Source organism: Polypterus senegalus, chromosome 2 (assembly GCF_016835505.1).
Source record: "Polypterus senegalus isolate Bchr_013 chromosome 2, ASM1683550v1, whole genome shotgun sequence".
Taxonomy (NCBI): domain Eukaryota; kingdom Metazoa; phylum Chordata; class Cladistia; order Polypteriformes; family Polypteridae; genus Polypterus; species Polypterus senegalus.
In genome coordinates this window covers 185,833,247-185,848,517 of record NC_053155.1, presented here as the reverse complement: position 1 = coordinate 185,848,517, position 15,271 = coordinate 185,833,247, and the positions used below count along the sequence as shown (strand labels likewise).

General features: G+C 42.9%; 1 protein-coding gene across 3 annotated transcripts in view; it reads left to right on the top strand.

Annotated features, from left to right (window-relative positions):
• The window catches only part of cdkl5 (cyclin-dependent kinase-like 5), a 496,892-nt gene that overhangs the window by 462,821 nt on the left and 18,800 nt on the right, over positions 1-15,271 (top strand). For all 3 annotated transcript variants that reach the window (XM_039745025.1, XM_039745022.1, XM_039745024.1), the window contains 4 exons: positions 8,088-8,195; positions 8,800-8,905; positions 10,308-10,431; positions 13,925-14,030. In XM_039745025.1, the coding sequence (XP_039600959.1) occupies positions 8,088-8,195; positions 8,800-8,905; positions 10,308-10,431; positions 13,925-14,030 (444 nt within the window). The remainder of the gene's footprint in view (positions 1-8,087; positions 8,196-8,799; positions 8,906-10,307; positions 10,432-13,924; positions 14,031-15,271) is intronic.

Genomic DNA, 15,271 nt, shown 5'->3' with positions numbered 1-15,271 from the left:
AGTAGATCAAGCTATATAATCCGTTCTAATATTGCATCCAGATTTTTCTTAAAGGCCCTCATGTTTTCTGCCCTTACTACATGCCTTGGTAGTTTGTTATAGATTCTGACAGCACTTTATGTAAAGGAGTGCTTCCTGCCTTCAGTCCTAAATCTTCTTCCTCTTAATTTCTATTGGTGTCCTGAAGTATGTATTTTGCTGTTAACTTGAAAGAATTCAAAGACCTGCATTAAGTCCCCATGCAGTCTCCTCTCCTTGAGATCAAACAGCTTTAATTCTCTGAAGTCTTTGGGCTGCTCTTGGTTGCTCTCCTCTGCTCAGAGTCAAGTGCTGCTGCGTCTTTCTTGTAGTGTGGTAACCAGAAATACACACAGTTCTCAGATGTGGTCTTGCATGGCTTATATAGTCTGAGCATAAAGTCCATTGATTTATATTATGGTCTCACTAGTGCATTATATACAGTGATCAATGTCTCTTGAATTATATTCAACAATTTTTATGGTACATTTTATCTGCCATTTTAATTGCTTCTGCACATTTCTTAGACCAGGGGTGGGCAATGTCAGTCCTGGAGAGCCGCAGTGGCTATAGGCTTTCATTCCAACCCAGTTGCTTAATTAGAAACCAATCCTTGCCAATTTCAGACCTTATTTAATTTTATGGCTTATTAGTCTGCAATGCAAGGTTCTTGATTCATAGATTTATTTCCTTTCCAAAGATATCATCCAAATGATTTGATGCCTTAAACAGATAATTTTCTGTCTGTCACATTTTTCTATTAAGTGTTTTATTAAATCAAACAGTGCATGATGAACACACACAGATATAAATGGAAACAAGTTACATGCAGAACTGCTGGCTGCTTTGTTATTTACATCTTATTGCTAATAAGGAGACATTAACACAGCGAATGCAGCTTTTTAAGAGTGACATAAGAAATTAAGGTTGGGGACCCTTAACGAGCAAGACCACTAAATTAAAGCATCAAATGTCACTTGGGCAATAAGTGCTTCATCAGCAATAATTTTTTTCTCATTAAGAAACTAGGGCTGGAACAAAAACCTGCAGCCATTGTAGCCCTTCAGGACTGACATTGCCCATCCCTGGCTTAGACAATGAAAATGTTGTATCAACATCCATCCATCCGTTATCCAACCGACTATATCCTAACTACAGGGTCACGGGGGTCTGCTGGAGCCAATCCCAGCAAACACAGGGTGCAAGGCAGTGTAAGAACTGGAGACCAGAGGCGTGGAAAGGTTTGGGGCAGCCACCTGTTTAATGCGGTTTCCCGGCTGCAAAAGTCTTTGAGGCATTTTTAAACAGTGTATCACAATAGGAGTCCAAAACAGAACTGCCTGCCAGAGCAAAGGCAGTGTGCTTTATAGCACAGAGGGCGGAAGTGATGTCGTCCTCTGGGCCGGAACTGGAAGTGACATCATCCTTGGGGCCGGAACCGGAAGTGACCTCATTCTTGGGGCCGGAACCGGAAGTGATGTGTCCTTCCTGGAAATGGCGGGTCCTGGTGGGATTTCCCGGGTAAGACCTGCAGAGAACTCAGAAAGAGCGTCAGCGTACCCCGCCCCCCCCCGGGCAGATGTATAAACAGTATTGTCTAAGCCCTTCAGCTGCTTCCCATGCACACGTGTGTGACAAGACTCCCCCCTCAGCCCAGACCCGTCGGGTCGGGCGACCTGCACCGAGGTCGTGGGCCGGGAGAGGGCATCGGCGTTGGCATGAAGGGACCCCTGTCGATGAACGAGCGTATATTTGTACTGCTGCAGGTCAAGAAACCACCTCGTGACCCGTGGATTCGACTCCCTGTGAAGGGCCATCCACTTCAGAGGCGCATGATCCGTCACCAGAGTGAACACGCACCCAAGAGGTAGTACCGCAGCTGAGTCACCGCCCATTTGATCGCCAGAGCCTCTTTCTCCACCGCCGCGTACCTGGTCTCCCGGTCCAACAGTTTCCGGCTCAGGTACATAACGGGGTGTTCAACACCGTCGACGCTTTGGCTCAACACGGCTCCCAAGCCTGTGTCCGAAGCGTCCGCCTGGAGGACAAAAGGAGAGAGAAGTTAGGGGAGATTAAGATAGGTGCTGAAGTCAGAGCCCTTTTTAAGTCACTGAATGCAGCCCCCGCTTTATCAGACCATACCACCGTATTAGGAGCTCTTTTCTTTGTCAAGTCGGTCAAGGGCGCTCTCTCGAGAAGCGAGGCACAAACCGGCGGTAGTACCCGCCAAACCGAGAAAGGATTGGACTTGCCGCTTGGTTTTGGACGGGCCAGGCCATTATGGCTTGCAACTTGGAACACTGTGGCCTCACAGTACCCCGGCCCACTAGGTAGCCCAAATATTTGGCTTCTCTCAATCCGAAGAAACATTTCTTGGGGTTGATGCGGAGCCCGGCCTCTCCCAATGTCCGTAATACTGCTGTGACCTGCTGTATGTGCTCCTTCCAGGTGCTGGAATAGATGACAACGTCATCCAGATAGGCAGCACAGAACGAGTTATGGGGCCGGAGCACTTTGTCCACCAGACGCTGAAAAGTCGCAGGCCCGTGTAACCGAATGGAAGGACACGATACTGCCAGTGTCCGCTAGGAGTGCTAAACGCGGTTTTTTCCTTCGCGGACTCCGTTAAAGGAACCTGCCAGTACCCCTTTGTCATGTCAAGTGTAGTCAAGAATTTGGCTGGTCCCAGTCTCGAGGAGGTCGCCCACGAGGCATGGGATAAGCATCAAATCGGAAACTTGGTTGAGCCGACGGAAGTCATTGCAAAACCTCCAACTGCCGTCAGGCTTAGCAATCAAGGCGATGGGACTGGACCAGGGACTACTACTTTCCTCGATCACTCCTAGTGCCAGCATTCGCTTGATTTCCAGTTCCACTTCTACTTTCTTTGCCTCCGGGAGTCTGTAGGGTCGCCACGGACGATCACCCCGGTCAGTCAATATGTATGCGCAATCAGAGAGGTCCGACCTGGCTGTTCACTTACCACCTCTGGGACCGAGCGGATAGCTGCTTGAGCTCCTGTCTCTGTCTGGGAGATAGCTGTTCGCCGAAATTAAGGGAACTTACTTCCACGAAGAGAGAGCAGGGCTGTCCGGAGGAGGGATCGGGATCCCTCTCCTTCCACGGTTTCAGCAGGTTTACATGATATATTCGCTCAGCTGGTCGGCGATTGGGCTGTTTCACCAAATAGTCGACCAATCCCTTCCTCTCCTTAATTTCGTAGGGGCCTAGCCAATGTGCGAGCAGTTTAGAGTGTGAAGTAGGAACCAATACCATGACGCGATCCCCCGGTTGGAACTCCGGAGAGTCGTGCCACGGTCATACAGGCGGGCCTGTGCTGATTGTGCCTCCTCGATATGACTTTTTAGAATCGGTCTTATTGCATCAAATCTATCGCGCAATTGGGCATATACTCCAAAATATTAGTGGAGGGCTGTGCCTCCCCTTCCCAGCCCTCTTTTAAAATATCTAATAAGCCCCGGGGCTGTCTTCCGTATAGTAATTCAAAGGGAGAGAACCCGTAGAGGCTTGAGGAACTTCCCGGTAGGCAAAGAGGACAAGGGGGAGGAGTTGGTCCCAATTCCTCCCATCCTTGCTGACTACCTTACGTAGCATTTGCTTGAGAGTTTGGTTAAATCTCTCCACTAGCCCATCGGTTTGAGGATGATACACCAGGTTTTAAATGCTTTATTTTCAGTAACTTGGCAGTCTCCTTGAGCGTTTCCGAGGTGAAAGGCGTTCCTTGGTCCGTCAGGACTTCTCTAGGAATGCCCACCGTGAAAAGACTCCTACTAGTTCCGTGCAATATTTTTAGTGGTAGCCGAGCAATGGAGCGGCTTCAGGGAATCGGGTTGCATAATCCACGAGGACGAGTATATATTTATATCCTCGGGCTGAGGGCTCTAGGGGTCCTACTATATCCACCCCAATCCTGTCAAAGGGAACGTCAATAAGGGGAAGGGGAATCAGAGGAGCACGGTCCTTCCTAGGAATTTGCCGCAGTTGACACTCCGGACAGGAAATGCAAAAGCGGCGAACCTCCTCATTAATCCCCGGCCAAAAACGGAGCTTAATGCGCTCTAATGTTTTATCGGAGCGAGATGGCCTCCAAGAAGGTGGAGTGTGCTAACTTCGCAAACCTGCGCCGGTAGGTCAGCGGGACTAGCAACAACTTCGGACCTTCCCCTCATGTTCAGCAACCCGATACAATAATCATTATCATGACAAAGTGAGGTCCCTGTGGCATGGGCAAATCGCGCGTTGGCGTTAACGAGAACCACTGCATTCTTTATGTGCTTCAGAGAGTCGTCATTCCACTGTTCTCTCTTGAAAGAAGCCGGTGTTGCTCTAAACTGAAAGTGCAACTCAGAGAGGGTCGGTCTGACCTCAAGGGGCGGAGAATCCTCCCTCGCTGCGGGCGCTAGTGGATGGCGTAGTAGCCCGCGACGGTCCGGGAGTGCTTCGTCACTCTCTTGGCCTACCGCCCCACTCCCTGTCGGCTGATTACACGGTGTGGAAGCAGCTTGAGATGAATCTTTATCATCTATAACGAGGCCAAAAGCTTTTCGGGGAATGCTTTCTAAACTACCGCGGTTACTGTCAGACCAGTCCCGCCCGAGGATTACGGGAAACGGAGGATCCGGGTGTACCGCACGTAAGCTGCGAAGGGTTCCTCCGAGACATACGTAACACCGGGCGGTATTGTACGGCGGATATCTCCGTGTATACATTTTAGACTGGTCTTTTCTTAATCCATTGTTGCGGTAGAACAAAGCGGCGAGCAACGACAGACACGTTACTGCGGAATCAAACAGCGCTGTTATCATATGTCCATTAATAAGAAGCTCTCCCGTATGTTTATCCGCCAGGGATTGCTAAGGGCACACAAACAACCCGCCATTGTCCCCTACGGTCCGCCTTGTTCCCCGACAGGTCGCAAGCCAGATGGCCCGGCGACTTCGGAACAGGCTCTGGATTGCGTGGAAGGGACTGCTTTTGTAGGACATAACTCCCGGGTAGTCCACAGAGCGGCTGTTCTGCCTTCCCGGGTTTCACAGCCGGCCTCTGGGATTGCAAGAGCTGTAGCAGCTCGTCCATGGATGGAATTCGCCCAGGCGGCTGGGCAAATTCCTGGGGTATCGCTGTAGCAGCAAAAACAGGCCACTTGCTGCACTATTTGCAAGGGGTCAAATCAAATGGCGTAGCCACTCACCCACCTGTTGCCAGAGAGCCATAGCCTGCTCTGACAGCCCTTTGTTGGGTTAAACTCCCAGTCTATTATATTCTTCACCTGCCGGCCTGGGGACAGCCCATCGTTAACAGGGACCTTGGTCCCGATGGGGCTCGGCTTTCCTACCCAGAAGAGCATACTGAGCCACTCGTGTGTTTTCCCCAGAAGCCAGCCCACGCCTGTGGGTCCCCTCTACCTTCTCCACGAGATGGGTTGGTAGCCCCGGGTTATGCTCGTGGAGCAGAGCCTGCACCGCGTCCTTCCTGACCCTCCGGCGCACTCCCTGCCCCGAAACTCGGCCCCGGTACTCACCCACCTGGTTCCTTGAAAGTTCGTGTCCCGGGTTCTTCGGGGACACTATCCTGCCGACTACGCCACTGTAAGAACTGGAGACCAGAGGTGGAAAGGTTTGGGGCAGCCACCCGTTTAATGCGGTTTCCGGCTGCAAAAGTCTTTGAGGCATTTTAAACAGTGTATCACAACAGAGTCCAAAACAGAACTGCCTGCCAGAGCAAAGGCAGTGTGCTTTATAGCACAGAGGGCGGAAGTGATGTCGTCCTCTGGGCCGGAACTGGAAGTGACATCATCCTCAGGGCCGGAACCGAAGTGACCTCGTTCTTGGGACCGGAACCGGAAGTGATGTGTCCTTCCTGGAAATGGCGGTCCTGGTGGGATTTCCCGGGTGGGACCTGCAGAGAACTCAGAAAGAGTGTCAGCGTACCCCGCCCCTGGGCAGATGTATAAACAGTATTGTCTAAGCCCTTCAGCTGCTTCCCATGCACACGTGTGTGACAGCAGGAAACAAACCCCTGGCAGGGCACCAGCCCACCGCAGGGCATACGCATCCACTCCAAGCACACACTAGGGACAATTTAGGATCGCCAATCCACCTAACTTGCATGTTTTTGGACTGTGGGAGGAAACCGGAGCACCTGGAGGAACCCACGCAGAGATGGGGAGAACATGCAAACTCCACGTAGGGAGGACCCAGGAAGCGAACCCAGGTCTCCTAACTGCGAGGCTTGTATCAACATCTCAATTGTTTTAAAAGGTTGCTTCCTATAGGACATTGTCTCTCAACTTGTATGTGCAATTGACATTCTTTTTGCCCATGTGTAGCACTTTGAACTTTTCTGCGTTAGACTGCATTGTCCAAGTGTTTGCCCAGTTCTGTCCAAGCTTTACTGAATTGTTTTTGGTGCCTCCTAAGTCTCAGCCATTTGTCTAGTTTCAGCAGCATCTGCAAATTTCACAAGTTTACAAACCAAATGTCATTAATATAAATTAGAAAATGTAATGAACTCCTGAGGGACTCTACTGATGACCTCACTCCACATAGAGCATTCACCTCTTATCTGTACTCTCTGCCTTCTGCTGGTTAACTAATTTAAGATCCAAATTTGCAAGTTACCTCTGATGTCTACAGCTTCTAGGGGATAATAAATTTACTCTGCTCCATTTTAAAACTCACTGTATTAGTCAGCTGGTGATTATTTTATCTGTTTGGTCTAAGCAACCACTCATTTGTAATAATAATACTTACATGCTCTGTGTCTGGCTTTCTTATGATTCATCATTTATATATTTTATAAATGATCAAGTAGCTCAACATTAATAAAAAGAACAGTAGCTGAAGTTCACAGAAGTCAACAAGGAATGTGGCACATGAACAGACAGCATTTGACAACCCAGTTATGCAATGTGTGTTCACTCCAGTTTGACTTACCCTCGTCCAACCTTATAAAGTAACACTAAGCAGGTTTAGAAAAGGTGAGTTACCAGCCAGGTAGGAGTGAGAATGTAAGTATGGATGCAGCTGATATCATTGATAAATATTTTAGAAGGTCACTGCTGTAGCTAGCATACTGCCTTGGAGATCTGGAAGCCTGGATTCTGATTTCAGCATAGAAATAGTCTGGTTGAGTGGGCATATTCCCTTGGGTCTAAATGATATTTCTGTCTGGGGGCCTTACAAATTGAACAGAAGTGCATACTGTATTAGTTGGCACCTCTAAAGTTGCCTGGAGTGGATGCATGTGAGTGTGCTGCATGGTGGATTGGTGTCCCACGTAGGACAGACCCCTGTCTTGTGCTCATTGCTATTCTGATAGTCTCTAACTTCATTCATCTCTGTATTGCAGTAAGCATGCTAAAAATACAGGAATTTGAATTAGAATACAGATTTCCGTGTGTGTGTGTGTGATAGATGCATCCAGAAAAGTATTATCGGTATTTGTAATGTATTTTTGTCAGTTTAGATGTTAGGGATAGACTATTTTATTCTAGAAGTAATATCTTACTGGATTTGGTATAATGTGGTTTATTTTTGAAGGTTGCCACTTAGACTAAGCTGAAAAAGAGGGCTCTGCAGTTGCAGTTGCTCTTCAAACTTGACAACATTTTCATAGTTTTTGGAATTCTTCTATTGGAATTGTTAAGGGAACAAAACCTCCATGTATTTAGAAATTAAAAAGAAAAACGGGGGGAATGAATGTCCTCACGTATGCCAAAATCAACACTTTTACTAAATTTGTTAAGAAATGAGCAACGATGTTGTATTTCAGACCTTCATGTCTATCTAAGGTCTGATCTAAGATCTAAGGTGCCCCTAAGAAACTAATAACTATAAAGTAATGAGTTGATTGGAGTGAAACTTGACCATAAAAATCTTTCAGAGGAGACTGATAGTTTTAGGGTTGTTGTCTGTTTCCCTTTTTAAATGAAACTCTTTAGATGTTTAACAGCAGATTAATTCTTTTGCAACTGAAATTTTAAACACCATACTTCTTTTTTTCTTAAAAAAATGTACATGTTGCTACAACATATGTTCTGCCAACAGAGTGACCAGTCTCAAACCGAAGTGAACCATTCACGACCACCCATTAAGGATTCTACCAGGGATAACACAACGTCATTCCATTCACAACGGCAAAAATCAGACGTGCCGGTATGTATTATGTGGTGAAACTGCTACTGCTGTTCTTTTCAGTTTTTTCTAGCTGTCTCTCTGCTTGTAAATAACTTAAGATAATGGATCCATAAAAGTCTGTCTTAATCAACAATACAAAATGCAAATCCTTATTCCACAGTATTTTCAATTTGTAGCTAGTTTAGGCTTCCTCCATCACATATTGGAACACTTCGTAATCTAGGAGTGCTTAAGCAACTAATTGGTACCACTTTTGTTTTTGCCATGGGCATTTATCTAGACAGACATGATTGATACATATTAATTAGCAATAATACTGCAAAGGCAAGATTAATTGCTGCCTTCCTTGAAGGAGAGTGAGTTGACAAGCAGCTACTATGTAATATGTTTATTTGTGGGTTTAATTTAGCAGTCATTTGGGAAACAGAAGTATACGCTTGATGTCATATTACTAGTGTAATTATACCAGGATAATTATTCTGCTCCTAACAGGAAGACTGTGAAAGAAACCTGTTTTCTGAATGTGTGTACGCAGAGAGCATTTGAATATATGGAGATGCTTTGCTATGTCAGATGTTATGTAATACTGAGCCATAGGGTATCATGATTCAATTCATTTCAGGTCGGAGTTTACCATGAATCTCACCCTGACGATGGAGCATCATCAAAGGAAAACAGAATAATATATACTGACTCTATCCCAAGAAGGGTTGGAAGTTTTTATAGAGGTATTTTGAAAAAACTATACATATGCTTTTTATGTATCTTATAAATACATTTCAGTAATTGGCCACTTCAGAGCTTGAATATAACCTATTGAACACCTCTTATATTATCTAATAGCAGAGTAACAAGAATCTGTAGTAAACTACAAAGAATTCGTTTTTTTTTTATTTAGAAAAGTGTTTGTAGGAGAGAATAAATATTTAAGTTAAACTAAGCCATAGCGCTCTGGTCTATCATACAGATATCATATTTTAGTTACTCATATGGCTTATTAAATCCCATTTGAGGGCAAAGATCATCAGAACTGTTAAATAATAATAATAAATGTAAAGAGAACAAATATTGAAAAATCTACATGAGAACATAGTGTTGACAAATGAGAAGAGACTATTCAATGCATCAAGCTTGTTTGTCTATGTAATAGCTAAGACATCTCATTTAGATACTCCTTAAAGGTTGTCAAGGTTTCTGCTTCAACGGCATGTCTTGCTACTTTGTTCCAGATTCCCACAACTCTTTGCATAATGAACTGCTTTCTCGCTTCAGTACTAAATAAATTTCTCTTTAATTTCCACTGGTATCCCCGAGTACGTGATTCACCATCTAGTTGCAAGAATTTAGATATATCTATTGTAGTGTTGCCTTTGTGAATTTTAAATGCCTGCATTAGGTCCCCACGCAGTGTCCTCTGCTTGAAACTAAACAGGCGTAATTCTTGGAGTCTGTCATAGTACGACATGTCCTTACATTCTGGGATGCACTTGGTTTTGGTTGCTTTCCTCTGCACAACTTCAAGTGCTGCTATGTCTTTCCTACTGCCTGTTGACCAGAACTGCACACAGTACTCCAGATGTGGTCTCATTAGTGCAGTACATAGTCTGATTATAACAACCCTCAGTAGATTTAATGACAGAATCTAACATTTTATTTGCCTTTTTAATTGCTTCTGCACATTGCTTAGATGAGAGTGTTGTGCAAACCGCTATGATTGTTGGTTAAATAAAATTGGACATAGAATATTTGATTTTTTGTAACTCTTGTGATTCCACAATGACCCTCACCAGCACAAAAAAATAGAAAATATGTTTGTGAGTTGCTATCAGTTTTGCACTAAATAGAAAGTACACCTTCTGTACTGTATGTATAAGTTACTTCCTGGCCTTTCAAAAATGTATATATCAAATAAATATGTGCTTAATTTTATCATCTTTTTAGAATTCACTGTTTGTTCATTTTCATTGTTTTCTGATTGTTGCAAATGTTAAGAACTTTGTGTAAAAATAAAACAAATGTGCCGTTTTAGTTTATAACAAAGTAAAAGCTTGCATTTCAGAAGAACATTATGATATTTCTCATTTTGAAAACTGGCATATTAAAAAATGATTGCTGTTTCTCTAACCCTAGTTCCATCACCCCGACCAGAAGCAACATTCCATGACAGCGCAGTACAAAGCCGTGTGTCTGCTGTTCCAGGAGATACTAATTCAATGTCAAACCACCCAAAGAGACAATCTTCTTTTGATCCTTGGTAAGCTGATTTATTGTTTCAGAAATATCAACAATTATCAGCATTTCTTGCAGTCACTGATGCAAATTTTTTTTGCAGTGGAGAACATCAAAATTTTAATAAAAAAGATATGACTGTTAAATATTCTGTTACCAGATGTGAATCTGTATATTCTGTAAACAGCTACCATGGGACACATGCAGCACTGGTCCGCTAATCATGTCCTGATAGAAGAATCCTCCTTTTTAAAACCAACAGCATCATTAGAAAACAAATCAAATCAAATTAATTAATTTTCTATTTAAGACTCAGACCCTTTAAATCAAGGATGAGAAACATCAGTCCTGGAGGGTCGCAGTGGAGTCGGTTTTTTGTTCCAACCCAATTGCTTCATGAGAAATCATTCATTGCTGAGCACTTACTGCTCAAGTAACATTTTTATGCTACATTTTAGTTGTCTCGGTTGTAAAGATTTTGAACCCTTTATTGCTTATTTTAGTCTTAAAAGTCTGTGTTCATTGTTTTAACTGCTCCTTACTAGCAATAAGATGCAAATGACAAAGGAATCAGCAGTTCTATATCTTGCTTGTCTCTATTTCCACTCATGTGTATTCATCATTCGCTATTTCGTTCAATTAAGTACTCAGAAGGAAAGTGAAGAGAAAGTGAAGAACTGAAAATTACTCATCCATTTTAGGCTTCAGATCACTTGGATGATACATGTATCATTAGAAAGGAGAAAAGAATATGATTTAAGAATAAACTAACATGGTAGACTTAAAAAACTAACAAACCATGAAATTAAATAAAATCGGTTATTTGTGAGGATTGGCTTCTAATTAAGAAGCTGGGTGGGGAAAAAAACCTGCAGCCACTGCGGCTCTCCCGGATCGGAGTTGGCCACCAAGTGAATGCACCCCTAGAAGACGCGGTCGCTCCTCCGAAACCCCCTCATAATTATATGGTGATCAAATGGGAAACAAATAAAAAAATTTTTACCTCCTCTTTGCTTGATTATTTGCTGCTGTGCCACGTGATCTGCTTTTCGCACAGCACTTTGAACATTTAAAAGCCTGTACTGCAACTGTCCTTTTGTCTTATTGCCTTGTCCCCCAGACATCCTCTGCTTTATTCTTTATGCTTTATTATGCTGTTTACGAATAAAGTTTGTTTCTTAAAAACCCTGAATGAATCTGTGCAACTACTTCAGTTACCTCTTGTCATGCTTGGGTTATACAGTTGCACATATTCATTCAGGGTTTTCAAGAAACATAAACTTTATTCATAAACTGTAATGATTGTGATTAAGCACTGATTTGAACAGTTTAATGCAAATACATCAAGGTATCTTCAATGGCATCACTAACGCATTTTAACCAATTCAACAAAATTTTCTGTCTCAAACATTTCCAAACATTTTTTTCAATAAATTAGATTTGTTTAGGTAAGAGTTGCCATTTTAGCCAATACACTGTTCACATCAGCAGAAGAAGAAATATGTTAGATATAAGGAGAACTAGATCCTGTTCCTTTGGGCCCTTAAGTAAGTCTCTTAACCCTAAAAATGCTTTGGAGGCACTGACTATGCACTCTGACCCCTAAAGGTCATGCAAAAAGACAATTTCCCCTCTGAATTAATAAAATATGTCATCATCATCATCGACTTGCAAGGGGACATAACCTTGCATGAAAAGTAAGTTGAACTCCCACTGTTTTTCTTAAGCTTGTATTTTAGGCCATCCTTAATTGTCACACATGATATGTAGCTGTTTTGCAATTACCAGGTTGCAAAAATGAAAAATGCTTCCATTTTTCAGTCAGGTGAGTTATGTAAAGACAATGCTTATGCATTTAGACTGTCAATTTCATTTAAAATTGCAATTGTACATGCAATTTTAAATAAATTTAGAGTATTTTCTGTCTACACTTAATCATATTAAGAAATGATTGTGTGGAAGTTGTAGTCTTGGTGCTTGGTCCCAATCTATATATACTGTATATAAAAGCCAAATACCACTGATTCACTCATCACGAAATCTCCCGGACCATAAGGACTTGGGACTTGAAATTTGGAATGTAGGTTACCCTTGGCCCATAGGTGCTCGCTAGGAAACGGTTTTAAAAATTTCATGGTCCAAGCGTGAAATTTCTTATAGTTTTTTGTCTGTCCGCTTTTCACGAGAGAACTACTTAACAGATTTAGATCTGTTTTTTTTGTATAATTTGCTTGAGCATTCTGTTGATTTTGCAACTTTCTCATTGCACTAAGTATCATAGTTCACTTGCGGTAACGATTTATTAGCGCAAATCCGAGAGAGACTCATCGGGGGTGGGGGGATGCCCTCCTCACTCACTCGTCTGCCTTGGGGCATAACCTTAACTCCGCTTAGTTAGCGAACAAGATAACTGCTTAACTGATTTAGATCATTTTTTTTTCTATAATTTGCTTGAACATTATTGTTGATTTTGCAACTTCTCTCATTGCACTAAGAATCATAGTTCACTTGCAGTAGCGGTATATTCACACTAATCCGAGACAGAGGCTGTGGGCCGAGGGGAAAGGAAAGAGTGATGTCAAGAGTAGAGCGCTGGGCTGGGCCCTCCTCACTGTCCTGTTTCAGTAATACACGTGCAAAGCCGCGAAGGATGGCTAGTTAAAAGATAAAATTAGGCTTCTGTGGTGGCCATAGGTGCACTGCAACACCTACAGCTTGACATGTTTAACAAATGAGAGCAATGGCAGACTGAAGGTACTGCTTCTGTCCAAGATTTTTTTAGATAGATACAGTAGATAGATAAATAGATAGATAGATAGATAGTGTAACAAGGCGCTATATAAGCGTCCGACCCAACACAGATTGGACACGGAAGGAACATATAAAATCAAAAGACTTTTTATTTCTCTTCACCTGTGGGGCACGTCTTCCTCGTAATCCCCACAGGCACAACACAGTCCCATACAACACACAAACATAAATCATCACACTCCTCTCTTCTACCACCACTCCTCCAAGCTTTGTCCTCCTCCTCCCGACTATGGTCACTGAGTGGTGGTTGCTGGCTCCTTTTATGGCCCACCCGGAAATGCTCCAGGTGCTTGATCATCTGTTTCCGGTTGCACTCCCGGGTGGGGCTGAAGATTCATCCAGTTGGGCTCAGGAGCCCATGCAGCACCCTCTGGTGGCCACCTCAGATCCCAACAGGGCTGTGGAGAACTCCATCTCCCATGGAGCCCTGAGTGAGGCTGAGGGACTGCTCCAACCCAGGGGGTATTGCACCGTCCAGGACTGCTCCCCCTGAATATATAGTGAAGGGGCATCCTGGCTGGGCATGGGACCCAGCCGTCCACCACGATAGATACATAGATAGATAGATAAAGATAAGGAGTATCTGATCACAGATAGATAGATACATATGGAATTACTATAGACAGATAGGTACATCGGTATAAACATATTTGTTACTGAGCTTTTGATCTTGTGATGTTCTACATAATGTCCATGTTTATTTTCAGGAAAAACTCAGAGAATGTAAGTGTCAGCCCTCCAGAGCCATTAAAAGAGAAAGAGAAACAGGGATTCTTCAGAGCAATAAAAAAGAAAAAGAAGAAGTCTCAAACGGTATTCTTACAGTTTATATTAAATTAAGTTTTATAAATTAATTATGTTTATTCTTGCATTCTAAGTAAGAGGCTTGTCCTGACCAAAATATTTTAAATGTTTGTATGTTCTCTGGGCATTTAAATTTAAGGTATGAATGCAAATTATCCAAATTCCTAATTTTAAAAAAACCAACTTGGATGGATATGAATGTTATCTTTAAACATTACCTGATGTTCCATAAATCAAACAGTTTGACTGTACCACAAGTTTATAATTGGTTCTTATGGGTGATTCATGAAAATTTTAGATTTAAGAACCAAAATTTATTGGAATCAACCAGTGCCCCCCATCTGTTTAAGTATTTTCTAAGTTTAAGTGGTTTAAAGTTTAAGTAGTCTCCTCCTCCAAACAGCTAGTTACATGGCTAAAGGTCAGTATCTAAAACATGTAGGCTTTGAGTTCAACAGTAGTTGCTTTTACAATAGGCAAGACCTACAAATAGGGGAGATGCAACAGCCCTTTTGAGAGAAAGAGCATGAACCCAATAGGTTAGTAGAGCAAAGTATGAATGCTTTTGGAATGGGAGAAAAATGTCATGGAGTAAAGCTTACAGGCCTTGGATGACAGAGAAATCGGGATACCTGGGCCACTGAACAGGATGTGTTGAGAGTGCATATGAGAATGTAGCTGCAGCAATCGAAGGGCAGACTGAACATCACATTGGTATACTCAGCAATGGTTGAAAAACTAAAGACAGTTTGCTAAAACACGCATTGCCAGTAGCTACACCACAGGAATTAGTACAGTGGAGCCAGGCTGTTATTTTAAAACAAGTTTATAAAGAACACAGAGAGACAGGGGTAAACGTGTTTTGGGTAAATTTCACACAAATATTGGAAACTTCTTCTTCACACCGAGAATGGTAGATACATGGAATAAGTTACCAAGTAGTACGGTAGAGAGTAAGTCTTTAGGGACCTTCAAAACTTGACTTGATGTTAATATGGAGAAATTAGATGAATAGTACTGACAAAGTTTGTTAAGCAAAGTGGCCTGTTCTCGTCGAAATTTTCCTTTTGTTCCAAAACCCCTGTTGCTGATTAATAGTTGAGAGGGTTAAGGATTAAGGGAGAGCCGGCCAAATACAATAAATAACACAAAGACATCTGAGTGTAGTGAAGTGTCAAATTGTAAAATGTGTCTGAGGACCTGTGCAGATTATGCTTGAATCAAACAGAAGGTTGAGAGTGGGGTATTTG